The sequence below is a fragment of the Drosophila persimilis genome, unplaced genomic scaffold (assembly GCF_003286085.1).
Source record: "Drosophila persimilis strain 14011-0111.01,24,50 unplaced genomic scaffold, DperRS2 tig00000000-arrow-pilon, whole genome shotgun sequence".
In the NCBI taxonomy this organism is placed as follows: Eukaryota; Metazoa; Arthropoda; class Insecta; order Diptera; family Drosophilidae; genus Drosophila; species Drosophila persimilis.
The window spans coordinates 1,774,439-1,802,226 of record NW_020825288.1 but is presented as its reverse complement, the minus strand read 5'-3'; the positions used below and the strand labels follow the sequence as shown (position 1 = coordinate 1,802,226).

General features: G+C 46.9%; 14 protein-coding genes and 1 pseudogene across 14 annotated transcripts; 6 read left to right on the top strand and 9 right to left on the bottom strand.

Moving 5' to 3' along the window:
* Window positions 1-30: 30 nt before the first annotated feature.
* LOC113566689 (protein maelstrom 2) lies at window positions 31-1,871 on the bottom strand. The gene is made up of 4 exons (XM_026993421.1): window positions 1,374-1,871; window positions 1,151-1,300; window positions 676-1,091; window positions 31-610 (listed from the first exon to the last, which is right to left on the bottom strand). The coding sequence occupies exons 1-4, from the start codon at window positions 1,696-1,698 to the stop codon at window positions 185-187; spliced, it is 1,317 nt and encodes a 438-aa protein (XP_026849222.1). The 5' UTR covers window positions 1,699-1,871; the 3' UTR covers window positions 31-184.
* A 173-nt stretch (window positions 1,872-2,044) lies between these two features.
* LOC113566678 lies at window positions 2,045-3,712 on the top strand. The gene is made up of 6 exons (XM_026993386.1): window positions 2,045-2,293; window positions 2,348-2,584; window positions 2,645-2,785; window positions 2,842-2,997; window positions 3,058-3,513; window positions 3,569-3,712. Exons 1-6 carry the CDS (start codon window positions 2,081-2,083, stop codon window positions 3,692-3,694), a joined length of 1,329 nt encoding a protein of 442 aa, XP_026849187.1. The 5' UTR covers window positions 2,045-2,080; the 3' UTR covers window positions 3,695-3,712.
* On the bottom strand, window positions 3,696-4,655 carry LOC113566697 (mitochondrial RNA-splicing protein MRS4-like). The gene is made up of 3 exons (XM_026993455.1): window positions 4,269-4,655; window positions 4,075-4,207; window positions 3,696-4,013 (listed from the first exon to the last, which is right to left on the bottom strand). The coding sequence occupies exons 1-3, from the start codon at window positions 4,604-4,606 to the stop codon at window positions 3,705-3,707; spliced, it is 780 nt and encodes a 259-aa protein (XP_026849256.1). The 5' UTR covers window positions 4,607-4,655; the 3' UTR covers window positions 3,696-3,704.
* Window positions 4,656-5,016: 361 nt separating this feature from the next.
* On the bottom strand, window positions 5,017-6,859 carry LOC113566683 (protein maelstrom 1). The gene is made up of 4 exons (XM_026993407.1): window positions 6,360-6,859; window positions 6,137-6,286; window positions 5,662-6,077; window positions 5,017-5,596 (listed from the first exon to the last, which is right to left on the bottom strand). Exons 1-4 carry the CDS (start codon window positions 6,682-6,684, stop codon window positions 5,171-5,173), a joined length of 1,317 nt encoding a protein of 438 aa, XP_026849208.1. The 5' UTR covers window positions 6,685-6,859; the 3' UTR covers window positions 5,017-5,170.
* A 171-nt stretch (window positions 6,860-7,030) lies between these two features.
* On the top strand, window positions 7,031-8,698 carry LOC113566679. The gene is made up of 6 exons (XM_026993395.1): window positions 7,031-7,279; window positions 7,334-7,570; window positions 7,631-7,771; window positions 7,828-7,983; window positions 8,044-8,499; window positions 8,555-8,698. Exons 1-6 carry the CDS (start codon window positions 7,067-7,069, stop codon window positions 8,678-8,680), a joined length of 1,329 nt encoding a protein of 442 aa, XP_026849196.1. The 5' UTR covers window positions 7,031-7,066; the 3' UTR covers window positions 8,681-8,698.
* Window positions 8,682-9,641, bottom strand: LOC6604373 (mitochondrial RNA-splicing protein MRS4). Its single transcript, XM_002029240.2, has 3 exons — window positions 9,255-9,641; window positions 9,061-9,193; window positions 8,682-8,999 (listed from the first exon to the last, which is right to left on the bottom strand). Exons 1-3 carry the CDS (start codon window positions 9,590-9,592, stop codon window positions 8,691-8,693), a joined length of 780 nt encoding a protein of 259 aa, XP_002029276.1. The 5' UTR covers window positions 9,593-9,641; the 3' UTR covers window positions 8,682-8,690.
* A 361-nt stretch (window positions 9,642-10,002) lies between these two features.
* LOC6604511 (protein maelstrom 1) lies at window positions 10,003-11,827 on the bottom strand. The gene is made up of 4 exons (XM_026993403.1): window positions 11,346-11,827; window positions 11,123-11,272; window positions 10,648-11,063; window positions 10,003-10,582 (listed from the first exon to the last, which is right to left on the bottom strand). Exons 1-4 carry the CDS (start codon window positions 11,668-11,670, stop codon window positions 10,157-10,159), a joined length of 1,317 nt encoding a protein of 438 aa, XP_026849204.1. The 5' UTR covers window positions 11,671-11,827; the 3' UTR covers window positions 10,003-10,156.
* Window positions 11,828-12,014: 187 nt separating this feature from the next.
* Window positions 12,015-13,316, top strand: LOC6595034 (annotated as a pseudogene).
* Window positions 13,317-13,433: 117 nt separating this feature from the next.
* LOC6595035 (mitochondrial RNA-splicing protein MRS4) lies at window positions 13,434-14,588 on the bottom strand. Its single transcript, XM_002020326.2, has 3 exons — window positions 14,094-14,588; window positions 13,900-14,032; window positions 13,434-13,838 (listed from the first exon to the last, which is right to left on the bottom strand). Exons 1-3 carry the CDS (start codon window positions 14,528-14,530, stop codon window positions 13,530-13,532), a joined length of 879 nt encoding a protein of 292 aa, XP_002020362.1. The 5' UTR covers window positions 14,531-14,588; the 3' UTR covers window positions 13,434-13,529.
* A 78-nt stretch (window positions 14,589-14,666) lies between these two features.
* Window positions 14,667-15,449, bottom strand: LOC6595036. The gene is made up of 3 exons (XM_002020327.2): window positions 15,263-15,449; window positions 15,150-15,189; window positions 14,667-15,085 (listed from the first exon to the last, which is right to left on the bottom strand). Exons 1-3 carry the CDS (start codon window positions 15,421-15,423, stop codon window positions 14,732-14,734), a joined length of 555 nt encoding a protein of 184 aa, XP_002020363.1. The 5' UTR covers window positions 15,424-15,449; the 3' UTR covers window positions 14,667-14,731.
* A 111-nt stretch (window positions 15,450-15,560) lies between these two features.
* On the top strand, window positions 15,561-16,607 carry LOC6595037. The gene is made up of 5 exons (XM_026993482.1): window positions 15,561-15,715; window positions 15,774-15,849; window positions 15,909-15,983; window positions 16,046-16,249; window positions 16,308-16,607. Exons 1-5 carry the CDS (start codon window positions 15,576-15,578, stop codon window positions 16,539-16,541), a joined length of 729 nt encoding a protein of 242 aa, XP_026849283.1. The 5' UTR covers window positions 15,561-15,575; the 3' UTR covers window positions 16,542-16,607.
* A 166-nt stretch (window positions 16,608-16,773) lies between these two features.
* Window positions 16,774-18,463, top strand: LOC6595038 (renin receptor). The gene is made up of 3 exons (XM_002020329.2): window positions 16,774-16,858; window positions 17,085-17,437; window positions 17,509-18,463. Exons 1-3 carry the CDS (start codon window positions 16,816-16,818, stop codon window positions 18,073-18,075), a joined length of 963 nt encoding a protein of 320 aa, XP_002020365.1. The 5' UTR covers window positions 16,774-16,815; the 3' UTR covers window positions 18,076-18,463.
* Window positions 18,464-18,505: 42 nt separating this feature from the next.
* LOC6595039 lies at window positions 18,506-20,216 on the bottom strand. The gene is made up of 2 exons (XM_002020330.2): window positions 19,057-20,216; window positions 18,506-18,982 (listed from the first exon to the last, which is right to left on the bottom strand). Exons 1-2 carry the CDS (start codon window positions 19,743-19,745, stop codon window positions 18,847-18,849), a joined length of 825 nt encoding a protein of 274 aa, XP_002020366.1. The 5' UTR covers window positions 19,746-20,216; the 3' UTR covers window positions 18,506-18,846.
* Window positions 20,217-21,065: 849 nt separating this feature from the next.
* On the bottom strand, window positions 21,066-22,887 carry LOC6595040 (tryptophan--tRNA ligase, cytoplasmic). The gene is made up of 4 exons (XM_002020331.2): window positions 22,626-22,887; window positions 22,130-22,541; window positions 21,479-22,058; window positions 21,066-21,424 (listed from the first exon to the last, which is right to left on the bottom strand). The coding sequence occupies exons 1-4, from the start codon at window positions 22,822-22,824 to the stop codon at window positions 21,320-21,322; spliced, it is 1,296 nt and encodes a 431-aa protein (XP_002020367.1). The 5' UTR covers window positions 22,825-22,887; the 3' UTR covers window positions 21,066-21,319.
* Window positions 22,888-23,407: 520 nt separating this feature from the next.
* LOC6595041 (vacuolar protein sorting-associated protein 16 homolog) lies at window positions 23,408-27,212 on the top strand. The gene is made up of 9 exons (XM_002020332.2): window positions 23,408-23,490; window positions 23,555-23,744; window positions 23,800-24,070; window positions 24,133-24,821; window positions 24,881-25,008; window positions 25,062-25,210; window positions 25,270-25,553; window positions 26,335-26,924; window positions 26,988-27,212. The coding sequence occupies exons 1-9, from the start codon at window positions 23,435-23,437 to the stop codon at window positions 27,133-27,135; spliced, it is 2,505 nt and encodes an 834-aa protein (XP_002020368.2). The 5' UTR covers window positions 23,408-23,434; the 3' UTR covers window positions 27,136-27,212.
* The last annotated feature ends 576 nt before the right edge of the window (window positions 27,213-27,788 follow it).

Below are 27,788 nucleotides of genomic sequence, written 5' to 3'. Positions count from 1 at the left end.
ACTACGATTAAGCCCTTCACCTATTATTAGTACATTAAATAATCAAATCATTATTTCGTTATTGTAGCTTAGTGTACTTAATTGAAATACAATTAAATGGTAATTCCTTCACAGAAGGAAATTTTGATTGCTTCCTGATATCGTGTTCAAGAATGTATTAATAACAATGTAACACGCGTACAAATTAGCGCGCAATTTTTTTTCCAGCTCCCATATTGAAATGACTCTTGTCAGGGAGCTGTCGGCGGCGGCCACCTAGGCTAGGGAATTCCTCATCGCTATCAAGGGTCCCTCCGTAGACACTGTGGTCTCTGGGCACGTAGGCCCTTGATACGGACTGATGGCTGCTACTCGGTGATAAGTCACGCGATCCCATCTCCTTCTGGATTCGCGGTGGCGCTGAGTAGTAGGAATCAAGCGAAATCTCATCAAAGTTTGTCGAAGAGGACGCAGGAGTAATAGTGTAGTTTGGCTTGACCTTAAGGGGAATGTGCTTCCCAGGCTGGAGTGGAATGGCCAGGTCTGCACACATGTAGTCGCTAAAGGTGAATCCCCAACGCTTGACCATACTGTTGGTACAATATTTCGAGCGATCGATTTTCTCATGGTACTAGAAATAAAATTTGATGGTTAGCAATTGATAAAAACTAGAAATATCTTAAAATTTAAACTTACATCGCACGAAATCCCTTCAGTATATTCAAAAAAGTCTTTGACAAAAAAGTTGTTCGTCACATGGAAATTGATCCGATCATTCGTAACCCCAGCCACGTCCAATACACTCTTCTTTAAGGTGTAGAACAAATGGTGGATATCAAACACCATAATCTTTCGCTCATCTTCGTCTATTTCGGCCTCGGATGCCAGATAACGGAAGCAAGACTTTACCACCGGCATTAGCTCTGGGGTCGTGTAGACAATAACCGGATCTTGGTCCAATTTTTCTTCATTGCGGACGGATAACCAATTGAAGATATCAATATATAGTTTTCCCATGTTGGTCTCGCCAAAGGCCTGCGGTGGCAAGGGCAACTTGTGGGTAGTCTTGGAGTGATCCTGCGCATCTCTACTTTGTCCGTAGATGATGTGGCCTGAGAATAAATTGTGGTTACGACTAGGTCCAACGCATCAGTCTTACATCAACACTCACCCGGATTAATCATGGTACTGTAATTAGAGCTTATGCCTCCCTTCAGAGAGTAGCGGCAGGCGGAAAACTCAGCGGGCACGTAAATATCACCAGTCAAGGCCTTGGTAAAATAATTGAAGCTAACAAACACAAATTCCTCATTCTCCAACTCTGCAAGCAAAAATCAGCGACGAGTTTTGTTAATGGCAACTGGCTCTCGTTCAGAACACAGTACCTAACTTACCCATAGAATTTTTTGCTGTCAAAATAATGCGTTCGATCTTTCGCTTCATTTGAAGCTCGGCACTTATGGCCTCGTTTTTCTCTATTTCCATTTCTGCGACGGAACCGCCCAGACAGTTAAGACGCTCTTTCTTTGCTGTTCTCTCCAGAACGTTTGCATTCTTAGCCATCGAGTTATACGGACCGCGTTCCTGGTCGCCCATGCTTTTCCATATAGGATCACACTTAGCCACCGCCTCAGAATTGCTTAATCCACGAGCCACTGGGTTATTCGCCTGCCATTCTTTGACGAAAGTCATGAACCCATTTCGCTTTTTTGGAGCCATTCCAATGTTAGTAGAGGGAACGCTCGTGTAGGACGTGGAAAATACGGTAGATCGGACGCCGGGAGCCAGTATGACAGCAATCAACAGTTAACCGAAAAGGTGCGCAGGTAGGTTGCAACAGATATGTTTCAAGCTATGGAAAAAGACTCTTTTTGCTTGTTGCTTGTCCGAAATTTCTGGAAATTAAAAAAGCCGGGAACCTGACACTGTGAAAAACGGAGATTATCGGTATCTGGCTTATCGGACAGTGTGACCGCATTGCGACAAAAATGTATGTTGGGATAGGGTTGCACCAACGAACGCAATTGATTTGTTATCGTTTATTGCCGGCTGAAATTGTGGATATAAACAAACCATTTGTGTGTTTTTTTTTGGTTTTACCATGACCTGTGACACAACTGCGGCCTTGGTGGCCCACATGTGTGATGTCGTGCAGTTCTACATGCTACCGGAGCTGAAAGAAGATCTGGACAACGTTCAGCTGGCTCCGTCCCAATTTGAAAGTTATCATGTCTTGCTAGCTAACGAATTGCCGAAATTCTACGATCTGGTGCAGGAATTCCTTCAGAAGACCAATAATGCTGGACACGAAGAGGTGGGTGGATCTCCTCGCGATTTATTCTATTAGTTACAGTCTGTTTCCCTTTAGCTGAGGGCTCAAATTGTGATGCTTCTTTGCGAGCTGACAGCTGCTCCTACCGTTTACCAACTTAATGATGGGAGTGGTAACTTGCTGCGAAATGCCAATAAATTGGGAAGGAAACTCTCGGATACGTGGGGGGAATCAATGGACGCGCACATACTTAAAAACTACGAGAAAAAGCTGCAAAAGAACTGTTGGAAGCGACAGCTTGGCGCCGTGCATGGGTTTGCCAGATATCTAGAGGTGGTAGTTAGAAAAGTACTCATGATTGATTTATTCAAAATGTTCGGCTCATCATTGCAGCTCCGTTATACGAAGGACGACAAAATGACCACCCAGATGCTGGCCTTCAGCTTGTCGGTCGGACTCAATGTGCGAGAGTGCTACGACTTTGTCTATAAGCAACTCGGTGTGCAGATCTTTTCAATAATGCTGAAGCACGGCGTAGGCATGATGCTTGTTCTCTGAGAACCATAGATCGTTAATTGTTTAACTTGCAGGACCTTAAGGACATTCAGGAATTGAATATCCACAGCGTGATCTATGATCATGCGCTTAGAGATGCCTTCAGCATGGACTCGATTGAAGCTGTGACTGCCATATGGAATTGTCTGTACCTCTGTCTGGATCACTTCATTGATCTGGATGCCTTTACGGTGGGGGCTGTCCTCACAAAATAGTTGAATATTATTTACAGAGTGGTTTATCCCCCACAGTGGAACCAATGCGATGATATGCTGGACCGGCTCCTTCAAAATGTGACAATGTCATCAAAAGCCAACAACTCCATATGCCTGCTTCAGTTTATAACACGTCTTGGCTACTACTTCACCATCAATCGAGGCGAGATCGAAGCCGCTCTGGCCACGGATCTTACACGAGCGGATCAACTGGATGCCTGCCAGGAAGTGTGCTCCTCGATCAACTCTAGCACCAGTTATCGTTGGGCCAAGAGCATTCTGCAAATGCTCGTCTTGGAGTCGGAGAAACTGCTGCAAGGCCCTGAGGTTTGCGCAGAGCTACTCGGCCAGATGCAGCGCTGCTATCTGGTCTGCATCCTGCCCATTCCACTTCAGGCTCTGCATGTTCATTTGCCCGAGTTCTACACAAAATTCGTGGCTGTGCTCCTAGAGTGCATGGTGACCCATAAGATGGCACCGACAGTTCAGAAGGTGAGCTTGATCTTTATCCGTGCAAAAGGCCAACGAATGACATCCCTTTGCGCAGCTGGTGCAGCGCTTTACAGAAATATTCAGCTTCCAGCTTAAGAACTGCTCGCTCCATCAGCTACCCAGCGACCTTGAGGAGTATGTGAAGGCATTGAAGTCCCTACAACAAACCATTTCTAAATAAAAACGAAAATTTAACTGATGAAATAATCGGCAATTAATGGATAAGTGAGTGTTGCTATGATCGCATGTGGCAGTATCGCAATCAGAGCCGGCCGCAGACCCAGAAAGAATCCTCTGTAGCCGTGCAACTGAATGATTTTGAGGCAGAGATGCGTCTTCGAGGGGAACTTCTTGTAGCAAGAATTCATGACCACCGTTTTTACCGCTTCTACTGGCGTCAGGATTAATGATATGATGCTGCTCGTTATCGTCATTGCCATCAGATCGATGACCCAATCCTCATCACGAATTCTGTGGAGTTTCAAAAGCATATCCGACACCTTTTGTGAGGGGCATTCAAATTAAAGCGACTATGGATAAAAGATAGTCCGTATATGTTACCCAATCGTGTACAGGTGCGTAGAGCGCTGCCACCGCTCCGGTGGTGAAAGCATGCAGCTCGCATCCACTGAAGAGGAAGGACATTCCACTCTTACCATACATGCACTTGAGAGCCTTCCAGGGGTCTCTATAACTGCAATAAAAGTAACTTGAAAAGAACAGCACCCACAAAGCTTTCGAGTTAATTTGTTTACTTGCGCTGCAAGAAGGGACGGCGGGTTAGATCGGCCTGCCGCACTATTGCCACCTTGGCAAATGGCGTTGAGAGCAGGCCGCCGCCTAATCCGCTTATGCCCGCCACTGTGGAGGTGTTGTATGGCTCCAGTATCAGCAAGTACTCGTTGTCCTTCAGCCAGTACAATGCATACTTTGTCCCGGTCTGAACCGTACACCGCAGCAGTGCACCACGAATGCCGTAGTAGAAGCCCGCAATCCTCTTCTGCTTGAACATCAGATGGACCACATCCGAATACGAGACGTAGTGCAGCACATTTGCCTGGATGTTCACTCTTATTATGTCTATGGGATCCATCAATATCTTTTAACATGTCTTCCCCAAACGTAGGAATAACGTGTCCGAAACGCGATTGGCGAAGAAGCGCGCTTGTTCGTCACCGAAGCGAAACTCCTGTATTGTATTGTATTTATTATGTACTGTATTTTGGGGGACTTCGAACAGTTTGTGGAGCTGTTCCTGGACGGCCACACACTGGAAGCATGTGTTGCCCTTTTGGAAGCGCAGCAACGATTAGAATGTACTCTTCATCAAACACGAGCACATGATTACCGTTCCCGCCGTGGTTCGTCGCTGTGGGAATATTGGCGACTGGCGCCATCATATGAATGAGGAGATGTCCGAGCGTTTTGATGCTTGGAGCGAGCAGCATGTAAGCGGTTCTGGTTTACGATTTGACTACGATTAAGCCCTTCACCTATTATTAGTACATTAAATAATCAAATCATTATTTCGTTATTGTAGCTTAGTGTACTTAATTGAAATACAATTAAATGGTAATTCCTTCACAGAAGGAAATTTTGATTGCTTCCTGATATCGTGTTCAAGAATGTATTAATAACAATGTAACACGCGTACAAATTAGCGCGCAATTTTTTTTCCAGCTCCCATATTGAAATGACTCTTGTCAGGGAGCTGTCGGCGGCGGCCACCTAGGCTAGGGAATTCCTCATCGCTATCAAGGGTCCCTCCGTAGACACTGTGGTCTCTGGGCACGTAGGCCCTTGATACGGACTGATGGCTGCTACTCGGTGATAAGTCACGCGATCCCATCTCCTTCTGGATTCGCGGTGGCGCTGAGTAGTAGGAATCAAGCGAAATCTCATCAAAGTTTGTCGAAGAGGACGCAGGAGTAATAGTGTAGTTTGGCTTGACCTTAAGGGGAATGTGCTTCCCAGGCTGGAGTGGAATGGCCAGGTCTGCACACATGTAGTCGCTAAAGGTGAATCCCCAACGCTTGACCATACTGTTGGTACAATATTTCGAGCGATCGATTTTCTCATGGTACTAGAAATAAAATTTGATGGTTAGCAATTGATAAAAACTAGAAATATCTTAAAATTTAAACTTACATCGCACGAAATCCCTTCAGTATATTCAAAAAAGTCTTTGACAAAAAAGTTGTTCGTCACATGGAAATTGATCCGATCATTCGTAACCCCAGCCACGTCCAATACACTCTTCTTTAAGGTGTAGAACAAATGGTGGATATCAAACACCATAATCTTTCGCTCATCTTCGTCTATTTCGGCCTCGGATGCCAGATAACGGAAGCAAGACTTTACCACCGGCATTAGCTCTGGGGTCGTGTAGACAATAACCGGATCTTGGTCCAATTTTTCTTCATTGCGGACGGATAACCAATTGAAGATATCAATATATAGTTTTCCCATGTTGGTCTCGCCAAAGGCCTGCGGTGGCAAGGGCAACTTGTGGGTAGTCTTGGAGTGATCCTGCGCATCTCTACTTTGTCCGTAGATGATGTGGCCTGAGAATAAATTGTGGTTACGACTAGGTCCAACGCATCAGTCTTACATCAACACTCACCCGGATTAATCATGGTACTGTAATTAGAGCTTATGCCTCCCTTCAGAGAGTAGCGGCAGGCGGAAAACTCAGCGGGCACGTAAATATCACCAGTCAAGGCCTTGGTAAAATAATTGAAGCTAACAAACACAAAATCCTCATTCTCCAACTCTGCAAGCAAAAATCAGCGACGAGTTTTGTTAATGGCAACTGGCTCTCGTTCAGAACACAGTACCTAACTTACCCATAGAATTTTTTGCTGTCAAAATAATGCGTTCGATCTTTCGCTTCATTTGAAGCTCGGCACTTATGGCCTCGTTTTTCTCTATTTCCATTTCTGCGACGGAACCGCCCAGACAGTTAAGACGCTCTTTCTTTGCTGTTCTCTCCAGAACGTTTGCATTCTTAGCCATCGAGTTATACGGACCGCGTTCCTGGTCGCCCATGCTTTTCCATATAGGATCACACTTAGCCACCGCCTCAGAATTGCTTAATCCACGAGCCACTGGGTTATTCGCCTGCCATTCTTTGACGAAAGTCATGAACCCATTTCGCTTTTTTGGAGCCATTCCAATGTTAGTAGAGGGAACGCTCGTGTAGGACGTGGAAAATACGGTAGATCGGACGCCGGGAGCCAGTATGACAGCAATCAACAGTTAACCGAATAGGTGCGCAGGTAGGTTGCAACAGATATGTTTCAAGCTATGGAAAAAGACTCTTTTTGCTTGTTGCTTGTCCGAAATTTCTGGAAATTAAAAAAGCCGGGAACCTGACACTGTGAAAAACGGAGATTATCGGTATCTGGCTTATCGGACAGTGTGACCGCATTGCGACAAAAATGTATGTTGGGATAGGGTTGCACCAACGAACGCAATTGATTTGTTATCGTTTATTGCCGGCTGAAATTGTGGATATAAACAAACCATTTGTGTGTTTTTTTTTGGTTTTACCATGACCTGTGACACAACTGCGGCCTTGGTGGCCCACATGTGTGATGTCGTGCAGTTCTACATGCTACCGGAGCTGAAAGAAGATCTGGACAACGTTCAGCTGGCTCCGTCCCAATTTGAAAGTTATCATGTCTTGCTAGCTAACGAATTGCCGAAATTCTACGATCTGGTGCAGGAATTCCTTCAGAAGACCAATAATGCTGGACACGAAGAGGTGGGTGGATCTCCTCGCGATTTATTCTATTAGTTACAGTCTGTTTCCCTTTAGCTGAGGGCTCAAATTGTGATGCTTCTTTGCGAGCTGACAGCTGCTCCTACCGTTTACCAACTTAATGATGGGAGTGGTAACTTGCTGCGAAATGCCAATAAATTGGGAAGGAAACTCTCGGATACGTGGGGGGAATCAATGGACGCGCACATACTTAAAAACTACGAGAAAAAGCTGCAAAAGAACTGTTGGAAGCGACAGCTTGGCGCCGTGCATGGGTTTGCCAGATATCTAGAGGTGGTAGTTAGAAAAGTACTCATGATTGATTTATTCAAAATGTTCGGCTCATCATTGCAGCTCCGTTATACGAAGGACGACAAAATGACCACCCAGATGCTGGCCTTCAGCTTGTCGGTCGGACTCAATGTGCGAGAGTGCTACGACTTTGTCTATAAGCAACTCGGTGTGCAGATCTTTTCAATAATGCTGAAGCACGGCGTAGGCATGATGCTTGTTCTCTGAGAACCATAGATCGTTAATTGTTTAACTTGCAGGACCTTAAGGACATTCAGGAATTGAATATCCACAGCGTGATCTATGATCATGCGCTTAGAGATGCCTTCAGCATGGACTCGATTGAAGCTGTGACTGCCATATGGAATTGTCTGTACCTCTGTCTGGATCACTTCATTGATCTGGATGCCTTTACGGTGGGGGCTGTCCTCACAAAATAGTTGAATATTATTTACAGAGTGGTTTATCCCCCACAGTGGAACCAATGCGATGATATGCTGGACCGGCTCCTTCAAAATGTGACAATGTCATCAAAAGCCAACAACTCCATATGCCTGCTTCAGTTTATAACACGTCTTGGCTACTACTTCACCATCAATCGAGGCGAGATCGAAGCCGCTCTGGCCACGGATCTTACACGAGCGGATCAACTGGATGCCTGCCAGGAAGTGTGCTCCTCGATCAACTCTAGCACCAGTTATCGTTGGGCCAAGAGCATTCTGCAAATGCTCGTCTTGGAGTCGGAGAAACTGCTGCAAGGCCCTGAGGTTTGCGCAGAGCTACTCGGCCAGATGCAGCGCTGCTATCTGGTCTGCATCCTGCCCATTCCACTTCAGGCTCTGCATGTTCATTTGCCCGAGTTCTACACAAAATTCGTGGCTGTGCTCCTAGAGTGCATGGTGACCCATAAGATGGCACCGACAGTTCAGAAGGTGAGCTTGATCTTTATCCGTGCAAAAGGCCAACGAATGACATCCCTTTGCGCAGCTGGTGCAGCGCTTTACAGAAATATTCAGCTTCCAGCTTAAGAACTGCTCGCTCCATCAGCTACCCAGCGACCTGGAGGAGTATGTGAAGGCATTGAAGTCCCTACAACAAACCATTTCTAAATAAAAACGAAAATTTAACTGATGAAATAATCGGCAATTAATGGATAAGTGAGTGTTGCTATGATCGCATGTGGCAGTATCGCAATCAGAGCCGGCCGCAGACCCAGAAAGAATCCTCTGTAGCCGTGCAACTGAATGATTTTGAGGCAGAGATGCGTCTTCGAGGGGAACTTCTTGAAGCAAGAATTCATGACCACCGTTTTTACCGCTTCTACTGGCGTCAGGATTAATGATATGATGCTGCTCGTTATCGTCATTGCCATCAGATCGATGACCCAATCCTCATCACGAATTCTGTGGAGTTTCAAAAGCATATCCGACACCTTTTGTGAGGGGCATTCAAATTAAAGCGACTATGGATAAAAGATAGTCCGTATATGTTACCCAATCGTGTACAGGTGCGTAGAGCGCTGCCACCGCTCCGGTGGTGAAAGCATGCAGCTCGCATCCACTGAAGAGGAAGGACATTCCACTCTTACCATACATGCACTTGAGAGCCTTCCAGGGGTCTCTATAACTGCAATAAAAGTAACTTGAAAAGAACAGCACCCACAAAGCTTTCGAGTTAATTTGTTTACTTGCGCTGCAAGAAGGGACGGCGGGTTAGATCGGCCTGCCGCACTATTGCCACCTTGGCAAATGGCGTTGAGAGCAGGCCGCCGCCTAATCCGCTTATGCCCGCCACTGTGGAGGTGTCGTATGGCTCCAGTATCAGCAAGTACTCGTTGTCCTTCAGCCAGTACAATGCATACTTTGTCCCGGTCTGAACCGTACACCGCAGCAGTGCACCACGAATGCCGTAGTAGAAGCCCGCAATCCTCTTCTGCTTGAACATCAGATGGACCACATCCGAATACGAGACGTAGTGCAGCACATTTGCCTGGATGTTCACTCTTATTATGTCTATGGGATCCATCAATATCTTTTAACATGTCTTCCCCAAACGTAGGAATAACGTGTCCGAAACGCGATTGGCGAAGAAGCGCGCTTGTTCGTCACCGAAGCGAAACTCCTGTATTGTATTGTATTTATTATGTACTGTATTTTGGGGGACTTCGAACAGTTTGTGGAGCTGTTCCTGGACGGCCACACACTGGAAGCATGTGTTGCCCTTTTGGAAGCGCAGCAACGATTAGAATGTACTCTTCATCAAACACGAGCACATGATTACCGTTCCCGCCGTGGTTCGTCGCTGTGGGAATATTGGCGACTGGCGCCATCATATGAATGAGGAGATGTCCGAGCGTTTTGATGCTTGGAGCGAGCAGCATGTAAGCGGTTCTGGTTTACGATTTGACTACGATTAAGCCCTTCACCTATTATTAGTACATTAAATAATCAAATCATTATTTCGTTATTGTAGCTTAGTGTACTTAATTGAAATACAATTAAATGGTAATTCCTTCACAGAAGGAAATTTTGATTGCTTCCTGATATCGTGTTCAAGAATGTATTAATAACAATGTAACACGCGTACAAATTAGCGCGCAATTTTTTTTCCAGCTCCCATATTGAAATGACTCTTGTCAGGGAGCTGTCGGCGGCGGCCACCTAGGCTAGGGAATTCCTCATCGCTATCAAGGGTCCCTCCGTAGACACTGTGGTCTCTGGGCACGTAGGCCCTTGATACGGACTGATGGCTGCTACTCGGTGATAAGTCACGCGATCCCATCTCCTTCTGGATTCGCGGTGGCGCTGAGTAGTAGGAATCAAGCGAAATCTCATCAAAGTTTGTCGAAGAGGACGCAGGAGTAATAGTGTAGTTTGGCTTGACCTTAAGGGGAATGTGCTTCCCAGGCTGGAGTGGAATGGCCAGGTCTGCACACATGTAGTCGCTAAAGGTGAATCCCCAACGCTTGACCATACTGTTGGTACAATATTTCGAGCGATCGATTTTCTCATGGTACTAGAAATAAAATTTGATGGTTAGCAATTGATAAAAACTAGAAATATCTTAAAATTTAAACTTACATCGCACGAAATCCCTTCAGTATATTCAAAAAAGTCTTTGACAAAAAAGTTGTTCGTCACATGGAAATTGATCCGATCATTCGTAACCCCAGCCACGTCCAATACACTCTTCTTTAAGGTGTAGAACAAATGGTGGATATCAAACACCATAATCTTTCGCTCATCTTCGTCTATTTCGGCCTCGGATGCCAGATAACGGAAGCAAGACTTTACCACCGGCATTAGCTCTGGGGTCGTGTAGACAATAACCGGATCTTGGTCCAATTTTTCTTCATTGCGGACGGATAACCAATTGAAGATATCAATATATAGTTTTCCCATGTTGGTCTCGCCAAAGGCCTGCGGTGGCAAGGGCAACTTGTGGGTAGTCTTGGAGTGATCCTGCGCATCTCTACTTTGTCCGTAGATGATGTGGCCTGAGAATAAATTGTGGTTACGACTAGGTCCAACGCATCAGTCTTACATCAACACTCACCCGGATTAATCATGGTACTGTAATTAGAGCTTATGCCTCCCTTCAGAGAGTAGCGGCAGGCGGAAAACTCAGCGGGCACGTAAATATCACCAGTCAAGGCCTTGGTAAAATAATTGAAGCTAACAAACACAAAATCCTCATTCTCCAACTCTGCAAGCAAAAATCAGCGACGAGTTTTGTTAATGGCAACTGGCTCTCGTTCAGAACACAGTACCTAACTTACCCATAGAATTTTTTGCTGTCAAAATAATGCGTTCGATCTTTCGCTTCATTTGAAGCTCGGCACTTATGGCCTCGTTTTTCTCTATTTCCATTTCTGCGACGGAACCGCCCAGACAGTTAAGACGCTCTTTCTTTGCTGTTCTCTCCAGAACGTTTGCATTCTTAGCCATCGAGTTATACGGACCGCGTTCCTGGTCGCCCATGCTTTTCCATATAGGATCACACTTAGCCACCGCCTCAGAATTGCTTAATCCACGAGCCACTGGGTTATTCGCCTGCCATTCTTTGACGAAAGTCATGAACCCATTTCGCTTTTTTGGAGCCATTCCAATGTTAGTAGGGGGAACGCTCGTGTAGGACGTGGAAAATACGGTAGATCGGACGCCGGGAGCCAGTATGACAGCAATCAACAGTTAACCGAATAGGTGCGCAGGTAGGTTGCAACAGATATGTTTCGAGCTATGGAAAAAGACTCTTTTTGCTTGTTGCTTGTCCGAAATTTCTGGAAATTAAAAAAGCCGGGAACCTGACACTGTGAAAAACGGAGATTATCGGTATCTGGCTTATCGGACAGTGTGACCGCATTGCGACAAAAATGTATGTTGGGATAGGGTTGCACCAACGAACGCAATTGATTTGTTATCGTTTATTGCCGGCTGAAATTGTGGATATAAACAAACCATTTGTGTGTTTTTTTTTGGTTTTACCATGACCTGTGACACAACTGCGGCCTTGGTGGCCCACATGTGTGATGTCGTGCAGTTCTACATGCTACCGGAGCTGAAAGAAGATCTGGACAACGTTCAGCTGGCTCCGTCCCAATTTGAAAGTTATCATGTCTTGCTAGCTAACGAATTGCCGAAATTCTACGATCTGGTGCAGGAATTCCTTCAGAAGACCAATAATGCTGGACACGAAGAGGTGGGTGGATCTCCTCGCGATTTATTCTATTAGTTACAGTCTGTTTCCCTTTAGCTGAGGGCTCAAATTGTGATGCTTCTTTGCGAGCTGACAGCTGCTCCTACCGTTTACCAACTTAATGATGGGAGTGGTAACTTGCTGCGAAATGCCAATAAATTGGGAAGGAAACTCTCGGATACGTGGGGGGAATCAATGGACGCGCACATACTTAAAAACTACGAGAAAAAGCTGCAAAAGAACTGTTGGAAGCGACAGCTTGGCGCCGTGCATGGGTTTGCCAGATATCTAGAGGTGGTAGTTAGAAAAGTACTCATGATTGATTTATTCAAAATGTTCGGCTCATCATTGCAGCTCCGTTATACGAAGGACGACAAAATGACCACCCAGATGCTGGCCTTCAGCTTGTCGGTCGGACTCAATGTGCGAGAGTGCTACGACTTTGTCTATAAGCAACTCGGTGTGCAGATCTTTTCAATAATGCTGAAGCACGGCGTAGGCATGATGCTTGTTCTCTGAGAACCATAGATCGTTAATTGTTTAACTTGCAGGACCTTAAGGACATTCAGGAATTGAATATCCACAGCGTGATCTATGATCATGCTCTTAGATCACTGATCATTGATCTGGATGCCTTTACGGTGGGGGGCTGTCCTCACAAAATAGTTGAATATTATTTACAGAGTGGTTTATCCCCCACAGTGGAACCAATGCGATGATATGCTGGACCGGCTCATCAAAAGCCAACAACTCCATATGCCTGCTTCAGTTTATAACACGTCTTGGCTACTACTTCACCATCAATCGAGGCGAGATCGAAGCCGCTCTGGCCACGGATCTTACACGAGCGGATCAACTGGATGCCTGCCAGGAAGTGTGCTCCTCGATCAACTCTAGCACCAGTTATCGTTGGGCCAAGAGCATTCTGCAAATGCTCGTCTTGGAGTCGGAGAAACTGCTGCAAGGCCCTGAGGTTTGCGCAGAGCTACTCGGCCAGATGCAGCGCTGCTATCTGGTCTGTCTGGTCTATCCTAGAGTGCATGGTGACCCATAAGATGGCACCGACAGTTCAGAAGGTGAGCTTGATCTTTATCCGTGCAAAAGGCCAACGAATGACATCCCTTTGCGCAGCTGGTGCAGCACTTTACAGAAATATTCAGCTTCCAGCTTAAGAACTGCTCGCTCCATCAGCTACCCAGCGACCTGGAGGAGTATGTGAAGGCATTGAAGTCCCTACAACAAACCATTTCTAAATAAAAACGAAAATTTAACTGATGAAATAATCGGCAATTAATGGATAAGTGAGTGTTGCTATGATCGCATGTGGCAGTATCGCAATCAGAGCCGGCCGCAGACCCAGAAAGAATCCTCTGTAGCCGTGCAACTGAATGATTTTGAGACAGAGATGCGTCTTCGAGGGGAACTTCTTGTAGCAAGAATTCATGACCACCGTTTTTACCGCTTCTACTGGCGTCAGGATTAATGATATGATGCTGCTCGTTATCGTCATTGCCATCAGATCGATGACCCAATCCTCATCACGAATTCTGTGGAGTTTCAAAAGCATATCCGACACCTTTTGTGAGGGGCATTCAAATTAAAGCGACTATGGATAAAAGATAGTCCGTATATGTTACCCAATCGTGTACAGGTGCGTAGAGCGCTGCCACCGCTCCGGTGGTGAAAGCATGCAGCTCGCATCCACTGAAGAGGAAGGACATTCCACCCTTACCATACATGCACTTGAGAGCCTTCCAGGGGTCTCTATAACTGCAATAAAAGTAACTTGAAAAGAACAGCACCCACAAAGCTTTCGAGTTAATTTGTTTACTTGCGCTGCAAGAAGGGACGGCGGGTTAGATCGGCCTGCCGCACTATTGCCACCTTGGCAAATGGCGTTGAGAGCAGGCCGCCGCCTAATCCGCTTATGCCCGCCACTGTGGAGGTGTCGTATGGCTCCAGCATCAGCAAGTACTCGTTGTCCTTCAGCCAGTGGTACAATGCATACGTTGTCCCTGTCTGAACCGTACACCGCAGCAGTGCACCACGAATGCCGTAGTAGAAGCCCGCAATCCTCTTCTGCTTGAACATCAGATGGACCACATCCGAATACGAGACGTAGTGCAGCACATTTGCCTGGATGTTCACTCTGATTATGTCTATGGGATGTGATAGCATAATGGCAGCTACATTGATCACGTATCCGACGTAGACGGGCAAATTGGCAATGCGATCGAGTGTTGTGCCACCGCTGTCATTGCTTGTCATATTGAATAGTCACGCCTACAACATGGCACAGTAAAACAATATTTTTAAAATGTCATCCCCAAACGTAAGAATGTGTTCGAAACGCGATTGGCGAAGAAGAGCGCTTGTTCGCCCCCGAAGCGAAACTCCTGTATTGTATTGTATTTATTGTGTACTGTATTGTGTTAAATATAGGCTAAAACGGAATAAACGGAAGTAATACTACTCGCACTCTGCTCTCAGTTTCACAATCTCTAACTGGGTTTTCTTCGCCTCCAGCATGGTCACGGTGCGCTTCAGCTCAGCAATCTCGTTCAATTTGTTAAAATAGGTCGATTTTGTCTCCAGATACTCGGTTTCCGCCTTGATCAGTTCCTTCTGCAAGCGACTGGCGTCAGCATGGGGGGCCGCAAGTGCATCAATGTGAGTAAGGTACCCCTCCAGGTCGGCACCAGAGTTCCGCACATCATCGTCTTCCAGCAATTTGTCCAAAGTAATTGAGGTTGTATATGTGGCGCCAACAGGTTTCGGCTCGATTTCGCTCTTCCCCCCCTCCTGATCCCTTATGTTTTTGAACTGGGAATGAAATACAAGCATAAGAAATTGAATGCAACGCCACTTTGGACAAGCGTCTACGTACCTCCTCGGTTAGGTCCACCTTGTATTTGTTGCACGACTTTCTGTAGGGAAACAAACAGATTTGTTTTATTGCAGAATACTGAGACTGTACTTCAGAGGATCGGCTGTACTGACCTGTGGATGACGAGCCTGTCGATGCTGGTGTTTGCCTGTGGCTTATGGCAGTGCAGGCAAAGTGCGCGTTGTTTCTTGGTGGCGGGGTCGGGAACGGGCGTGAATCCGAGCCGCTTCCATGTAGATGCCTTGGAGCTACCGCGTATACGTGCGACTTTCATTGCGAGAAATTACGAGTATTTTGACATGAAATTTTCTCTCGACAAAGCGTCGTTGCAACCCTGGCAATGTGGCCGTTCGTGTATATGTATGTGGCGTTAGTATCTATCTACATGGTGCCATTTTGTTTTGAGCTGTTTCAGTACGTATAAAAATGCCACGAAAGAAGTCAGAAGATTTTTATAAGAAGTTCGGCTTTTCCGCGAAGTGTGAAAATGGAAAATACACGGCCACCTGCACTTTTTGCAACAAGGAACTTCAAAATACAGCGCTAACAAGACTTTCGTTACATAGGTAATTTTGTTTGTGTATATGTATATGTATACCAATGTAATGTACGGATTCATTGCAGGCAAACGTGCGATCAAAAGAGAGCGCTATCGGAGACACAATCCATCAATATGGAGAGAGCCCGTCCAGTGCTCAAGGTGCGTATTTAATTGCTGGTAAAAGGAATTATTATTATTGAATGCATCCCATTTTGTAGATCCATAAGATTACGCACGAGGACGCGGATGGCGGCATCGATCATGGGAACGAGGGCAAGGAGATCATTGTGAAGGCAAGTACCGAGAGTTGAAAGACGCCACCGACTCGATCTAAAGTATAGACCACAAACTATAGATACAAGAATTTTTGGACGAGTGCGATGACGATACAGATGGCAAGGAGCAGGCGACCACGGTCAAATCTGAACTTATGAACAGCGAACAGAATAGCCCCCACTTGAATGTTTCAAAGGAGGAAGAAGCTATGGAAATTGAAATTACTGCAGGGCCAGAAAGTCGGGAATACGTTGAATTTCTTGACGAATACAAAGAAGTGATAGTAAGAGGTGCTTTCCATGTCCGATTGGCAATCATAATTCCAACCCTATCTCTTGCAGCAAAGCCTAGACGACCCGGCGAATGGTACGGACACGAACTTTGGAGAGAACAGACCGAAAAACAACCTGGCTTTGCTGAAAGCCGACAAAGCCAGGGCAGAGATAAAGCAATACAACAGCAAGGCCATGTTTTTAAGGACGGAAACGGAAAACCTGAAACTAGAAAGGACGCTGACATTGCTGAAGATACAAAAGCTGCGCTTGGAAATAGACTGTTTGCGCGCCCAAAGCTAAAATTTCATATCTTATCCACATATTTACTGAAAACAATGCAAATACAATTCATACAATTCATTCAAATGGAGGGAAAATATGCATCTGGGGTGGCAGCTCTGTCAGCTAGTGAGCGTTATCGGTTATCGACTGTGGACCCTGGTTGTATTTTTCTTAATCAATATCGCAACCCTGTTCATCACATGATAGTCAGAGGTGAAGAGGAGGGAAGAGTAGATTTTTCTTTGCAAGTCGTTCGTCATATGATTGAAAAAAGTCCAGCAAAAAACTGAAGATGTTGCAGAATTGCGTGATATTCTCACTGTTTATTGCAGCCAGTAAGTATATTAATTAATCTTAATGGCGCTATGCCCAGGCACAGAGTTCGGAATGTGCAAAAACGCCACTTGTTCTCTACACTTTGATTCGTGTTGGGGGTGGTGACTCCTCAACTTAGGTAAAAGTGTCTCACGAGTGTAGCCTGCATGCGCAGAGTCTGTGATAAAAACCCTTCTATTAGACAAAAGAAAACCTTTTATATTTACACGCCTTTCTTTCGTCCAGTTCATGCTGCGGGCGAGCTGACTGTGCTGAACAGCCCCAAGGCGATCAGCTTCAAAGGCAACGATGCGCTGGATAGCCAATATGTGGGCGATGTCATGTACGCTTCCATGGGCAACGCCGTCGCTGGCGACTCCAACTGGAACGGCATGATCATCAACGATCCCTTCGAGTTGGCCAAGGGCGTGATCTGTGTGCACGTGCGGGGTATCAGCCACGTTATCGCTGCAGGTAATGCAAAGACCTATCAGCTCACCGAATCCAACACCGATGCTTCACTTAACGCCCTGGCTGCCGAGCTGGAGGCTACCAAGGAGCCCGTGTGCGACATCAACTTCGGGCAGTTCGACGAGGGTGTAAGTAGCTCCCCCTCCATAGGATCGAGCACCCGTGCGCATAATTTATGTAATACCTTATGTCCCAACAGGTGCAAGCGTTCAAGTCGTGCTTCGGTAACATCAAAGTCACCCCCGCCAAGCCAACAAAGCACCTGAGCCCAGTTCTGCACAACGCCGACAAGCAGTTCCTCCAGGAGATCGGCTACCTCGACGGCGCTGCCGAGAACCTGGCCGATATGACGAAGCCCGCAAATGTGCTGATTCTTCGCGTGTCGGTCGACGACATTGCCAAGGCCCATGGTGAGAAATCGGTGGCTCTGGACGAGGCCAACAAGCTGCTCTCGGCCTCCATTAGCCGACTGTTGGCCGCTTCCCAGAAATCCAGCGATTCTGTTCTCTTCGTCCTGACCACTGACAAGGACACAGGTGTCGGCCGCACCAAGCGTGATACCTTGGCTGCCGACGCGTCGAACCCCTTCAATTTGGCCACCTACTACAGCAGCGACTATCCAGTCATCTTCAACATCATTCTTTGGTTCATGGTCGTCTTTGCCCTGTCTCTGCTGGCCATTTGCTACGCCATCGCCGCCATGGATCCCGGCAGGGACTCGATCATCTACCGGATGACGTCCACCCGCATCAAGAAGGACAACTAAGCGGAGTCCGAAGTGGAGCTTACATTACCTTGTTTGTTATTTCGTCCCTTTTTTGAGTTGCGTGAAGCCGACCCAATTTCAACTCCAGTCAAAACTAGATCAAATTCAGCGGAGAAATTGTGTGTGAGTGTGTGCAGTCGTTGCTGTTGGCTTTAGCTATAAATAAGTATTACTTATCATTTTTGAAATGCTGTTGCGGATGAGCAACAATTCCATAGTAATTTGTTAAATCTTCCTTGTTTGTTGTACTTTTTAGGTTTATATATATAACAGATAACATACTCGCCAGTCAGGTCAGCCCTCTATCAAACTATTCATCAATATGTAAATTACCAAAATTCAAATGTTAAACAGTAAAGTTAAATATATATAGCCTAAAAAGACAAGAGTGCCGGAATTGTTTAATTTATATATCAAATGTGATCTCGAACGGAAAATTTTCAAAATTAAAATTGTCGAGTTGTCAGAATTTTTCCAACTCTACATTTTTACTACACAACTGACAGATGGCGACACTGTGCAATGGCGCGCGATTTGATTTGTTTACACTCTGCAGATCTCCTGCTGTTCGGGATGCCGCAAAAGACACGTTCTTAACAGTAATAACTTTTATTTAATATAGATATGTATTACCCTAATAAGGACGGGGTGGGTCTACGTCTACCCACCTATTAAAATCGATTTGTCGTTGCCAGAAATACGGATGTAGCAAAGCTGGCGACACTGGTCAAGACTTGGTTCTTTGGCAAACTTTTCACAACGATTCTTCGCCTACGCTCCCCACTGGTCGTGGCCTTGATCGTAAGGAGAACTGCTGCCTCCGCTCCAAGTGCAACAGACGCTTTCATTTTGCGTCGAATTGTCGCGCAGCATCGCCTGGAGGTGATTGATATAGTTGATGGCAATCCTGGAGTGGGAGGTGGGTTCACCATTATTATTGACTCCTCGTGGATGGAAGCAAACTGGAAGGAAGCTACTCACCTTAGGCTCTCGATTTTGGAGTACTTTTTGCCATTGGGCTTGGAGATGGGCAGCTTGGAGCGCAGCAGATCGAAGGCTCTGTTCATGTCCCGCATCCTGGTGCGCTCCCGATCGCAGGCCGTGCGCCTGTAGTCCTTCTCCATCTGCAGAGCCTTCTCCCGCCAGGCGGGATTGTGCTCCTTTGAGATCTCCACCTCGGTGCTGCTGGCGATGCTCCCGCCACCGTAGGTCATGTACATGGGCGGAGGAACCAGCTCGTTGGGCTTGGTCTCCATATGGCTAGATAGAGGGGGGGCGGGTACCTGACCGGCGTGCCACATCGACACCGGCTGCGGAATGATGCTGTAGGGCGGATGAGCCATCGTTGACTGCATCATGCCCATTCCGGAGGATTCCTTCTCGTAGCTGCTCATCAGGGTGGGCGAATAGGGGAGGCAGCCATGCGGGGGCTGCTGATGTGTGGCATAGGCCAGCATACCGCCACCATCGGGGGACAGCGTGTAGTTGAGACTGATGGGGATGTGGCTCGACTGTGGGGCCCCGAGCTCCAACAACACCGGCTGCTCCACGGGCTCGACATCGCCCTCGGGTGCACCGTTGAGGTAGGACCCGGGCGTTGAGACGGGGAGGGCCACCAGGGCAGGTGGCGGTGGCTGGCCGGAGGCTGCACTCAGCATTTGATCAGTCATCGCCTAAGCCGATTTCGACGTCCGCTGACGGCAATGAACGCGATCGCTCTGGCTCTGGCTCTGGAATTTCTTCTTTCCTCTTTCCTCTTGTGCTTGTGACGCTCTGCGGCTCGATGGCTCGGTGCAGTAGCCTTACCTGCCGGTGTACACTATTTTTAGTGCACTAGAAGTTTGCCAGTTGACGGGGGAATCTAGTTTTCCTTGATGAATGCCTCACCATCGAGGACCGACTGAATCCGAGACGTGTGGACTATTCATCTTAAGGTCCAGTGGTCGCGGCCCTTACAACAACCAGCATCATCTGCTTAGATGATGAAGAGGTGTCTTTTGTACGTGTGTCAATAAGATCAATTGCGAGACAATGGCGAGTGCAACTTGTCGTCGAGGATCGTTGCGTCGTCCGATCGTGTACCTGCTGGCGGGGCGGAACAAAGCCGCTTAATTTCCTTGCTATTGTGACCGGGGAAGGGTGATCGAGATCGAGATCGATGCCGAGGCGCGTGTGCCAAGCTGAAGTTGCGTTTGTCGTCTGTGTGGCTTGGAGCGTCGCCAGGCGATCGTCGAGATCGTCGCCACAACTTCAGTTTGAGTTTTTCTTTGATCGCTATATACATCGTACGAACACCTACCCATCCCCCGCCCTCCCACCTGGCCATAGGTATACTCCCCCATGTATTTGTATTTTTGTCGCATGTAAACACAAGTGTTTTGACTTAATTGAAAAAAAATACATATCCATATCCCAGAGCCATATCATAGCCATAGCCATAGCCATAGCCATAGCCAGAGGCATTAATATACACCTCTATATATACACCCTCTGGCCAGGCAGCTCTCAAATGTTCGCCCAATACCAATTTCAAACTAATCCATAAAACTACAGTGAAGACTAACTTATGACCTTGTTCTCAATCGCCGAAAGTGCAAATGGGATAAGACCCTATATTCTATAGATAGTCACAGATCTTCTACTAAGATTATATATCATTTTGGGGGTGTGTCTATTTTCTAGCATTCAGACACTCCACTCACCATTCTATTACCCTAAATTCCATTTAATTGGAGCGACCACTGTTGGCTTTTGCCCACCGAGATCTCGTATTACTTGCACATTCTACGAAAACAAGGAAATTACTTGCATTTTTGCACAGCCGAAAGTTATTTTAGCTGCATTGCCAGAGACTGCTCGGGGTCTTGCCGGGAATCGGAAATAAATGCGTTCAGTTCTCCTAACGACAAGCGAGAACCGCGAGTGTGTGGTGGTGTCGAGTGGCCGCCAGGAAGGTGTAGACCGCCCCCAAAAGTGGGTTACATTCGTAATTCGAAGCTTACTGAAGTTTATTGTTTGCTGCAGTGTGTAAAAAAGTTGAAATAAATAGCGAGTGTACAATATTAAGTGGTGCAACACGAGCTTAGCTCTGAGCCGTGGCATAGATCAATTCATTGCAGTTATGTACATGGGAGTAGGGATCGGGTCGGATGGGCCGAACTATGTAATTTGTGACAAGCCAAGCGCACCAGGCAGCCGTCGTCGCGTCAAGCAAATGCATATCAACCAAACTCTTCGTGCGTTTCTAGCTGCCGCATTTCAGGGGCCGCAGCTCAAAGTATTTGTCCAGCACCTCATCGGTAATAAGCTTGCGCGCCGCCTGATGCTGCTCCACTATTGGTGTGAGGGTCTACGGAGTAGAAGATTAGCAATTGGATTTGCCAACATTCAAGTGTCTACTCACCTCCACGGCCAGCTTCTTGATCTCTCCCGTGAGCATCTCACCCTTGCTGTAGGCCACGCGCACCTCCTCCAGCTTTGCATCGTCCTCGAGGAAGAACTTCAGAAGCTGGTAGGACACGTCTATCTCTGGCACGCCGCCTAGCTCCCGATGCTCCTCTACCGTTGTGCGGCCACCCGAAAAGGCATACTTGTTGATCTTGTTCTTGATCTGCTTGGGCGTATCGGTCAGGTACACAGCAGAGTTCTGGTCGCTGGCGGACATCTTCGTCTTGGCTCCCTGCAGGGCCGGGAAAAAGGTGGAGTGGATGAGCGCACACTTAGGGAAGCCCAGGCGTGGAGCCACGTCGCGCGTCATGCGGAAGTAGGGGTCCTGATCGATGGCGCATGGGATGAGGCAGTGAACCTTCTTGTTGCCGAAGAGGAAGGGGAAGGTGCTGGAGATCGCTGGCGCTGCCTGGGCGGCGGGGAAGCCGATCTTGCCAATGATATCTGAGTCACCAAAACCGAAGATACCCTTCACCTGATTGAAGGTGACGCACTTTTGGATGCGAATGATATTCTGGTACATGGCAGGACACTTTCTATGAGGACACAATATTGAGAAGATGAATAAAAGAGCTGGAATCAGCTATACTATGCTTTGTAGACCTACCCCATAAACTCCAGGTTGTTGAATATAAATGTCTTGTTCACATCAAAGCCCATGGCCACAATATCCTTGGCATTCTCTCGGGCCAGCTTGATGGCGTCCTCCACTTTCAAGTCTTTCCACAAGGTCTTCTCGTCGTCCGTCAACTGAATGACCAGCGGCACATCGAACGTCTCTTGCAGCCACTTGGTCATCATGAAGGGAATCAGGTGGCCCACGTGCAGGGAACCCGAGCTGGGACCGCGACCCGTGTACAAATAGAAGGGCTTGCCCTGCTCTTTCAACGTCAGAATGGTGTGCAGGTCACGGTGCGAGAAGAACATGCCGCGCCTAATCAGATGGTGTGCCGGCTTTCCCGTGATTTTCTCGAAGCGCGCGATAACCTCATCATCGATTTTGCTGGAGCCAAAACGTTCTGCAACGTGTCAATCAACAATGTCATATCATTAGGGAGGCTAAATATGTGTGAGTATTGTATAGATGATTCGATGGCACTTACTTATTAGCTTATCGTAGTCCACGCCCGTATCGTTGCTGCTCGCCACATTCCACGGATCCACAACATCTTCAGCCGCCGCTGCTGCTGCTCCTTCTTGGGCCTGTGCATCGGTGCCCGTTTCCACGGGCTCGCCATCGGGCTTACCATTCAATGTCAGCGCCTCGACGCCCTCAACAACCGTCTCTTTGGTGTCCGTCATTTGATTAGGAGTTCAGTCTGCACTGTATTAAGCAATAAACAATAAAAATAATAAGTAATACTGTCGAACTTTCACATGTGAGGGCCAGTGACCGCGGATTTATCAATAAAATATACCGTCAGACCCTCAGAAATATACCGAAACATACCGTCTCATTTAAGAGACGGTAAGCCTCTATGGAAGCGCCAGTGTGAAAACCTCCGTTATCCACTTTTTGACAGATATGATTCCGACATTTCTGAAAAAATTGAATTTTTGATGGCATACGATCATTCGATTCTGATCACGAATTAGAATTCGATTTGGCCTGGGACTTGGCTCTAAATGTCATTTCTACACGGTTTTTACATTGCATTGAACAAGAGGGTCAGTCTTACAATATACTGGAAAATACTGGAATACTATGAAAAGTATAAAATTTGCAAGGTGTGTGAGCTAGACATGGTGGCAAGAAAATCATGGTGACCGCGGATTTATCCATAAAATATACCGTCTGACCCCCAGAAATATACCAAAATATATCGGATCATTATAAAAATGTACCGTAAATATACTGACGAATGCAATTGTTTATATATTCGGCTGATTGATTATAAACAATTAATTCACCATGCCTATTATGTACAATACGGGCGAGTGGTTCAAGGTGCGGCCAGACTACTACAGGTAAGTGCTGGATTGTGTGCTTCTTCAGAGACTCAATTAATTTATGCATACGCCCCCCCAACAGAAAAGTGGAGCTGGCGACGCCCGACTGGCCGCTGGATCTCGACCTGGAGTACATGCAGGTGGCAGCGGCACCCTATGGCGGTCCCCTGGCAGCAATACGAGATCCAACCAAACTAGTGCCCGTCAAAGGCACCGCCCGACCAATGGTGCGGATTTTCGACACCACCGGCCGGGAAACGGGTCACATATTGGTGAGGGATTGAAAACAAATCCATAAAGGATTCGGTAACATATTTTCTGTTGCAGTGGAACCATGGCAAGCTCATTGCTATGGGCTGGTCTGACACGGAGGAGCTGATTTGCGTGCAGGAGAATGCCAAAGTCTTTGTCTTCGACATGTTTGGCAAGGAGAAGGAGCTGTACAGTATTGGAGACGAGGCGAGCGTCACAAAGATTGTGGAGGCCAAAGTGTTTCAGTCCTCCGCTGGCACTGGAGTGGCTGTCATGACAACGTCCGGCCGGATATTTCTCAAGCAAAACAGTAGCAAGACAGAGCGAAAGCTACCAGATATTCCCAGTAAAACTTCAAAGATGAACCATAGAAGCCATTTAATTCTTACCACTTTCCTTCCCGTACAGACTCCAGCATCAATTGCTCCTGCTGGGAGATCGTAACCGAAGGACGCAACAGCTACTGCCTGTTGGGACGGGAGCGTGAGGTCATCAAGCTATTTCCTGGTGAAACCGTAGGCACCATCACCGCCAATCTGTTCGAGAAGCCGCACGATCGGATTATCAAAATCTCCGTTTCATACAATCATCAGCATCTGGCGCTCTACACGAATACGGGCCTCCTCTGGCTTGGCAGTGTCGACATGCGCCAGAAGTACTGCGAGTTCGACACGGGCCGCAAGGACATGCCCCTGCAGATGGAGTGGATCATGAACAGCGACAACAGTGAAGCGGACGCCGTGGTCATCTCCTACCCCTCCTATCTGCTGATCGTGAATCGCAACGCCGATCGTAGCGATTTCCCCTACGATCCGATCATGTTTCTGGTGGCCGAAATGGACGGCGTCCGCATCATTACCCAGAGCTCGCACGAGATGATCCAGCGGCTGCCGAAATGCGTGGAGAACATCTTTGCGGTGAACAGCCAGGAACCGGCCAGCTATCTGTTCGAGGCGCAGAAGAAGTTCGAGGAGAAGTCCTACAAGTCGGATGAATATCTGAGCATGTGTCGCGACAGGATCGACCTGGCCGTCACCGAGTGCATTGAAGCGGCCTCGTTTGAGTTCTGTACCGAAACGCAGAAGAGTCTCTTGAGGGTGAGCGCTCCATAAAGCTCTTCAAGACCACTTTCGCGTAACTCTTGCTACATTCACAGACTGCAAACTTCGGCAAGGCCTTCATATTCGGCCACAATCCCGACGAGTATATGCGCATCATGCGGATACTGCGAGTCCTAAACACGCTGCGACACGAGAGGATTGCCATGCCGCTTACATTCAAACAGTAGGTTATCATTGGATCAAGGAGAGACTAAACGGCTGACGACTCCCTTGCAGGTTCTCGCATCTCAATCCGGAGGTCATCCTGAGTCGCCTGGTATTCCGCAAACACTATGCCGTCGCCATACAAGTGGCCAAGCATCTGAATCTGCCCGAATCCTGGATCCTCGAGCACTGGGCCTACCACAAAGTGATGAATGATCCCAGTGGGTAACACTCTAATCTCAGCGAGAAACCCCCCTCTCTAAGGCACTTTTCACTGCAGATGACGGCGAGGTGGCCCGCAAGATTACGGAAAAGTTCAAGAATCCCACCGTCGAAGGAATTTCGTTCTGCAACATTGCCGAGAAGGCGCATCAAGCAGGACGCGATGATCTGGCCATTAAGCTCTTGGAGCTGGAGCCACGTGCCTCGTTGCATGTGCCGCTGCTGCTGAAGATGCGCAAGTTCGATAGAGCAGTGGCCAGTGCCACACAATCGGGCGACACGGAGCTAGTCACCAAAGTTCTTCTGGAAATGAAGATGCACATGATGCTATCCAATTTACATGTACGTAAATCCAACCGTTTTCTCATTTATTCAATTCACTGGTAACAATAGATTAAAGTATTAACAATAAAGGGAAATATATAGAGGGGGAAAGAGGGAAAACAGTTTTACAAATTTGATGAATCAAGATTCTCGTAACTATGAAATGCTAATGGATATTTCAGGAGACACAGACTGGTAGGGGGTATTGTAAATATTACATAGAACTCTTAAGGGTCTGCATAGCATCATGCATAGCACAGGGCCAGCGTACAGGCCGGAAAATACGAAAAGCTCTAAACGAAAACGCAAAATAGTTTGGGAGACCACAGTACCGATAAAAAGCTTGTACCATTACTCTATTACATATTCTACGATGGTAGATCTATGAGTTTTAGCCTAGATCGGTAAGGTGGTTTTGGATTCTACCAGAGGCGTTGAAAAGCGTTGAAGAGTAGAGAAGCTCGAGCACTAGCTGAGTGCTTGTGTGATTTTAGTTCTCGCACGCATTTCTTTTAGCTTCGTTAATAATAAAGATAGGCCGGATGCAAATGACTTCCCACTGGCATTCCTTAGTTTACAAGGTTAGACAGATAAGACGAAATCCAGTTTAGTTGGGAAACCTAATAAAGACAGCTTGTGAATTGGCAGAGTTTTAGAACCTCGGTTGATTATAGCAGAGAACTCGAGAAGGTTAGTCGATGTAGATCCGTGCTGCTATGGAGATATGAAACTACAGCACAGATGTTGCATAGATTTCCTTTCTGAGGGAAGTACTAATGATGGCAATGGTACCCCACAGATGACAATCCGCGATCATCCGCTGGCGTTGAACATGTACAAGAAAATCATGCGGGAGTCGAACCGTGCGGGTCTCTATGGCATATACAACACAGAGGACGACCAGAAGGCCATCGCAGAGTATCACTTTAATAATGCCATCGAGAACAAGGACCTGGAGTCGAATCTGTCGGTGATTGGAAACGCCTACACCCAGGCGCGATGCACTGTCGAGGCGGAGCTCTGTGCCGACACGAGCCGGCTTTTCAAGCTGCAGAAGACGCTGAGCGCCAAGTACAATGCCAGCCTTAACGGCCTGTCCGTGCACGACACCATCGAGCAACTGCTGCTGTTGGGTGAGCTGAAGGAGGCGGAGAAGATACGGAACGACTACAAGGTGCCCGATCGTCGCTTCTGGTGGCTGCGCATACTCACCCTCGCCGAGCAGCAGAAGTGGGACGAACTGGAGAAGTTCTCCAAGAGCAAAAAGAGCCCCATTGGCTATGAGCCCTTCGTTGAGGTCTGTTTGAAGCCCGGCAATGCCAGGGAAGCGCGCAAATACATCCCACGATGTCGCGAGAACCGCAAGGTTCTTTGGTTTACTCGAGCAAAGTGAGTTCTTACCATTACCATGCACTAAAAGATCTTATATTGTATACCTTTAATCTCCTTTAGCTATTTCGAGGAGGCCATCGACTGCGCCTTCGAGCAGCGGGATCTGCATAGCCTCTACGAACTGCAGAAGAAAGAGAACATTGTCAATGATGGCAACTTGCTAGCCAAGACATGCAACTGCATTTCACTGCTGGAGACACGAAAGTAGCGGCAACATTCCTAGGTATAAAATGAATACAGCTTGCTTTTAATAAACAATTACCATTTTATGTGCACGCATGCCAAGAGAATTGTGTGATTACTCGGATGGATATCCCCTTTATCTTTCGGTTAAAAACTAACCAAGTATTTCTTTATAATAATATTTGGACGTTGATATGCAATGAATGCACCATCAAGTGGCCATGCGACACCAGCAGAAGGCTGGCATCGTCCCGCCCAACCGGCCGATGGGGGTTGCCGTATGACGCGCGACTAACTAAACCAGTTCCCAAGTGACCACTTAAATCATTCCTTTTCTCCCATTTCAAAGCCAATCCACAAATGTTTCAATTAAGATTCGTTATCAAGGACATTTTTATTATACATATGTATATGTGGTTGTATGTATATGTATGTAATAGATCACATAAAGCAAAAAGAGAATATTTTACTACATTTTGATGTTTTTTTGTTTTGTGGTTGATGATAATGATACTCGGTAATGATGATGCGTCTTCAGAGAAGGACTACGTTCGTCGAAATTCTGCGGTGCGCAAATTCTGCAGGGTACGCACGGGATTAGTTGCTTGTATGCTGGATGTCGATGGTTGTTTATCATTAGGCTTCAGTTAATTCTCTACATATAATTACGATTTTAGT

Coding starts and splice junctions, on each gene's coding strand:
- LOC113566689 (XM_026993421.1), bottom strand. CDS start 1,698: ATGGCTCCAAAAAAGCGAAATGGGTTCATGACTTTCGTCAAAGAATGG. Junction 1,092..1,150: donor CAGTACCATGATTAATCCGG/GTGAGTGTTGAT, acceptor ATTTATTCTCAG/GCCACATCATCTACGGACAA. Junction 611..675: donor CTGAAGGGATTTCGTGCGAT/GTAAGTTTAAAT, acceptor TTTTATTTCTAG/TACCATGAGAAAATCGATCG.
- LOC113566678 (XM_026993386.1), top strand. CDS start 2,081: ATGACCTGTGACACAACTGCGGCCTTGGTGGCCCACATGTGTGATGTC. Junction 2,294..2,347: donor ATAATGCTGGACACGAAGAG/GTGGGTGGATCT, acceptor GTTTCCCTTTAG/CTGAGGGCTCAAATTGTGAT. Junction 2,786..2,841: donor CAATAATGCTGAAGCACGGC/GTAGGCATGATG, acceptor TTTAACTTGCAG/GACCTTAAGGACATTCAGGA.
- LOC113566697 (XM_026993455.1), bottom strand. CDS start 4,606: ATGGATCCCATAGACATAATAAGAGTGAACATCCAGGCAAATGTGCTG. Junction 4,208..4,268: donor CGTCCCTTCTTGCAGCGCAA/GTAAACAAATTA, acceptor CTTTTATTGCAG/TTATAGAGACCCCTGGAAGG. Junction 4,014..4,074: donor ACGCACCTGTACACGATTGG/GTAACATATACG, acceptor CCCTCACAAAAG/GTGTCGGATATGCTTTTGAA.
- LOC113566683 (XM_026993407.1), bottom strand. CDS start 6,684: ATGGCTCCAAAAAAGCGAAATGGGTTCATGACTTTCGTCAAAGAATGG. Junction 6,078..6,136: donor CAGTACCATGATTAATCCGG/GTGAGTGTTGAT, acceptor ATTTATTCTCAG/GCCACATCATCTACGGACAA. Junction 5,597..5,661: donor CTGAAGGGATTTCGTGCGAT/GTAAGTTTAAAT, acceptor TTTTATTTCTAG/TACCATGAGAAAATCGATCG.
- LOC113566679 (XM_026993395.1), top strand. CDS start 7,067: ATGACCTGTGACACAACTGCGGCCTTGGTGGCCCACATGTGTGATGTC. Junction 7,571..7,630: donor GGTTTGCCAGATATCTAGAG/GTGGTAGTTAGA, acceptor TCATCATTGCAG/CTCCGTTATACGAAGGACGA. Junction 7,984..8,043: donor TTGATCTGGATGCCTTTACG/GTGGGGGCTGTC, acceptor TATCCCCCACAG/TGGAACCAATGCGATGATAT.
- LOC6604373 (XM_002029240.2), bottom strand. CDS start 9,592: ATGGATCCCATAGACATAATAAGAGTGAACATCCAGGCAAATGTGCTG. Junction 9,194..9,254: donor CGTCCCTTCTTGCAGCGCAA/GTAAACAAATTA, acceptor CTTTTATTGCAG/TTATAGAGACCCCTGGAAGG. Junction 9,000..9,060: donor ACGCACCTGTACACGATTGG/GTAACATATACG, acceptor CCCTCACAAAAG/GTGTCGGATATGCTTTTGAA.
- LOC6604511 (XM_026993403.1), bottom strand. CDS start 11,670: ATGGCTCCAAAAAAGCGAAATGGGTTCATGACTTTCGTCAAAGAATGG. Junction 11,273..11,345: donor GACAGCAAAAAATTCTATGG/GTAAGTTAGGTA, acceptor TTTTGCTTGCAG/AGTTGGAGAATGAGGATTTT. Junction 10,583..10,647: donor CTGAAGGGATTTCGTGCGAT/GTAAGTTTAAAT, acceptor TTTTATTTCTAG/TACCATGAGAAAATCGATCG.
- LOC6595035 (XM_002020326.2), bottom strand. CDS start 14,530: ATGACAAGCAATGACAGCGGTGGCACAACACTCGATCGCATTGCCAAT. Junction 14,033..14,093: donor CGTCCCTTCTTGCAGCGCAA/GTAAACAAATTA, acceptor CTTTTATTGCAG/TTATAGAGACCCCTGGAAGG. Junction 13,839..13,899: donor ACGCACCTGTACACGATTGG/GTAACATATACG, acceptor CCCTCACAAAAG/GTGTCGGATATGCTTTTGAA.
- LOC6595036 (XM_002020327.2), bottom strand. CDS start 15,423: ATGAAAGTCGCACGTATACGCGGTAGCTCCAAGGCATCTACATGGAAG. Junction 15,190..15,262: donor GACAGGCTCGTCATCCACAG/GTCAGTACAGCC, acceptor GTTTCCCTACAG/AAAGTCGTGCAACAAATACA. Junction 15,086..15,149: donor AGGTGGACCTAACCGAGGAG/GTACGTAGACGC, acceptor TTTCATTCCCAG/TTCAAAAACATAAGGGATCA.
- LOC6595037 (XM_026993482.1), top strand. CDS start 15,576: ATGCCACGAAAGAAGTCAGAAGATTTTTATAAGAAGTTCGGCTTTTCC. Junction 15,850..15,908: donor GAGCCCGTCCAGTGCTCAAG/GTGCGTATTTAA, acceptor CCCATTTTGTAG/ATCCATAAGATTACGCACGA. Junction 16,250..16,307: donor ACGAATACAAAGAAGTGATA/GTAAGAGGTGCT, acceptor TATCTCTTGCAG/CAAAGCCTAGACGACCCGGC.
- LOC6595038 (XM_002020329.2), top strand. CDS start 16,816: ATGTTGCAGAATTGCGTGATATTCTCACTGTTTATTGCAGCCA. Junction 16,859..17,084: donor CTCACTGTTTATTGCAGCCA/GTAAGTATATTA, acceptor TCTTTCGTCCAG/TTCATGCTGCGGGCGAGCTG. Junction 17,438..17,508: donor TCGGGCAGTTCGACGAGGGT/GTAAGTAGCTCC, acceptor ATGTCCCAACAG/GTGCAAGCGTTCAAGTCGTG.
- LOC6595039 (XM_002020330.2), bottom strand. CDS start 19,745: ATGACTGATCAAATGCTGAGTGCAGCCTCCGGCCAGCCACCGCCACCT. Junction 18,983..19,056: donor TCCAAAATCGAGAGCCTAAG/GTGAGTAGCTTC, acceptor CTCCCACTCCAG/GATTGCCATCAACTATATCA.
- LOC6595040 (XM_002020331.2), bottom strand. CDS start 22,824: ATGACGGACACCAAAGAGACGGTTGTTGAGGGCGTCGAGGCGCTGACA. Junction 22,542..22,625: donor GGACTACGATAAGCTAATAA/GTAAGTGCCATC, acceptor GACACGTTGCAG/AACGTTTTGGCTCCAGCAAA. Junction 22,059..22,129: donor AACAACCTGGAGTTTATGGG/GTAGGTCTACAA, acceptor GTGTCCTCATAG/AAAGTGTCCTGCCATGTACC.
- LOC6595041 (XM_002020332.2), top strand. CDS start 23,435: ATGCCTATTATGTACAATACGGGCGAGTGGTTCAAGGTGCGGCCAGAC. Junction 24,822..24,880: donor CGCAGAAGAGTCTCTTGAGG/GTGAGCGCTCCA, acceptor CTACATTCACAG/ACTGCAAACTTCGGCAAGGC. Junction 25,554..26,334: donor TGATGCTATCCAATTTACAT/GTACGTAAATCC, acceptor GGTACCCCACAG/ATGACAATCCGCGATCATCC.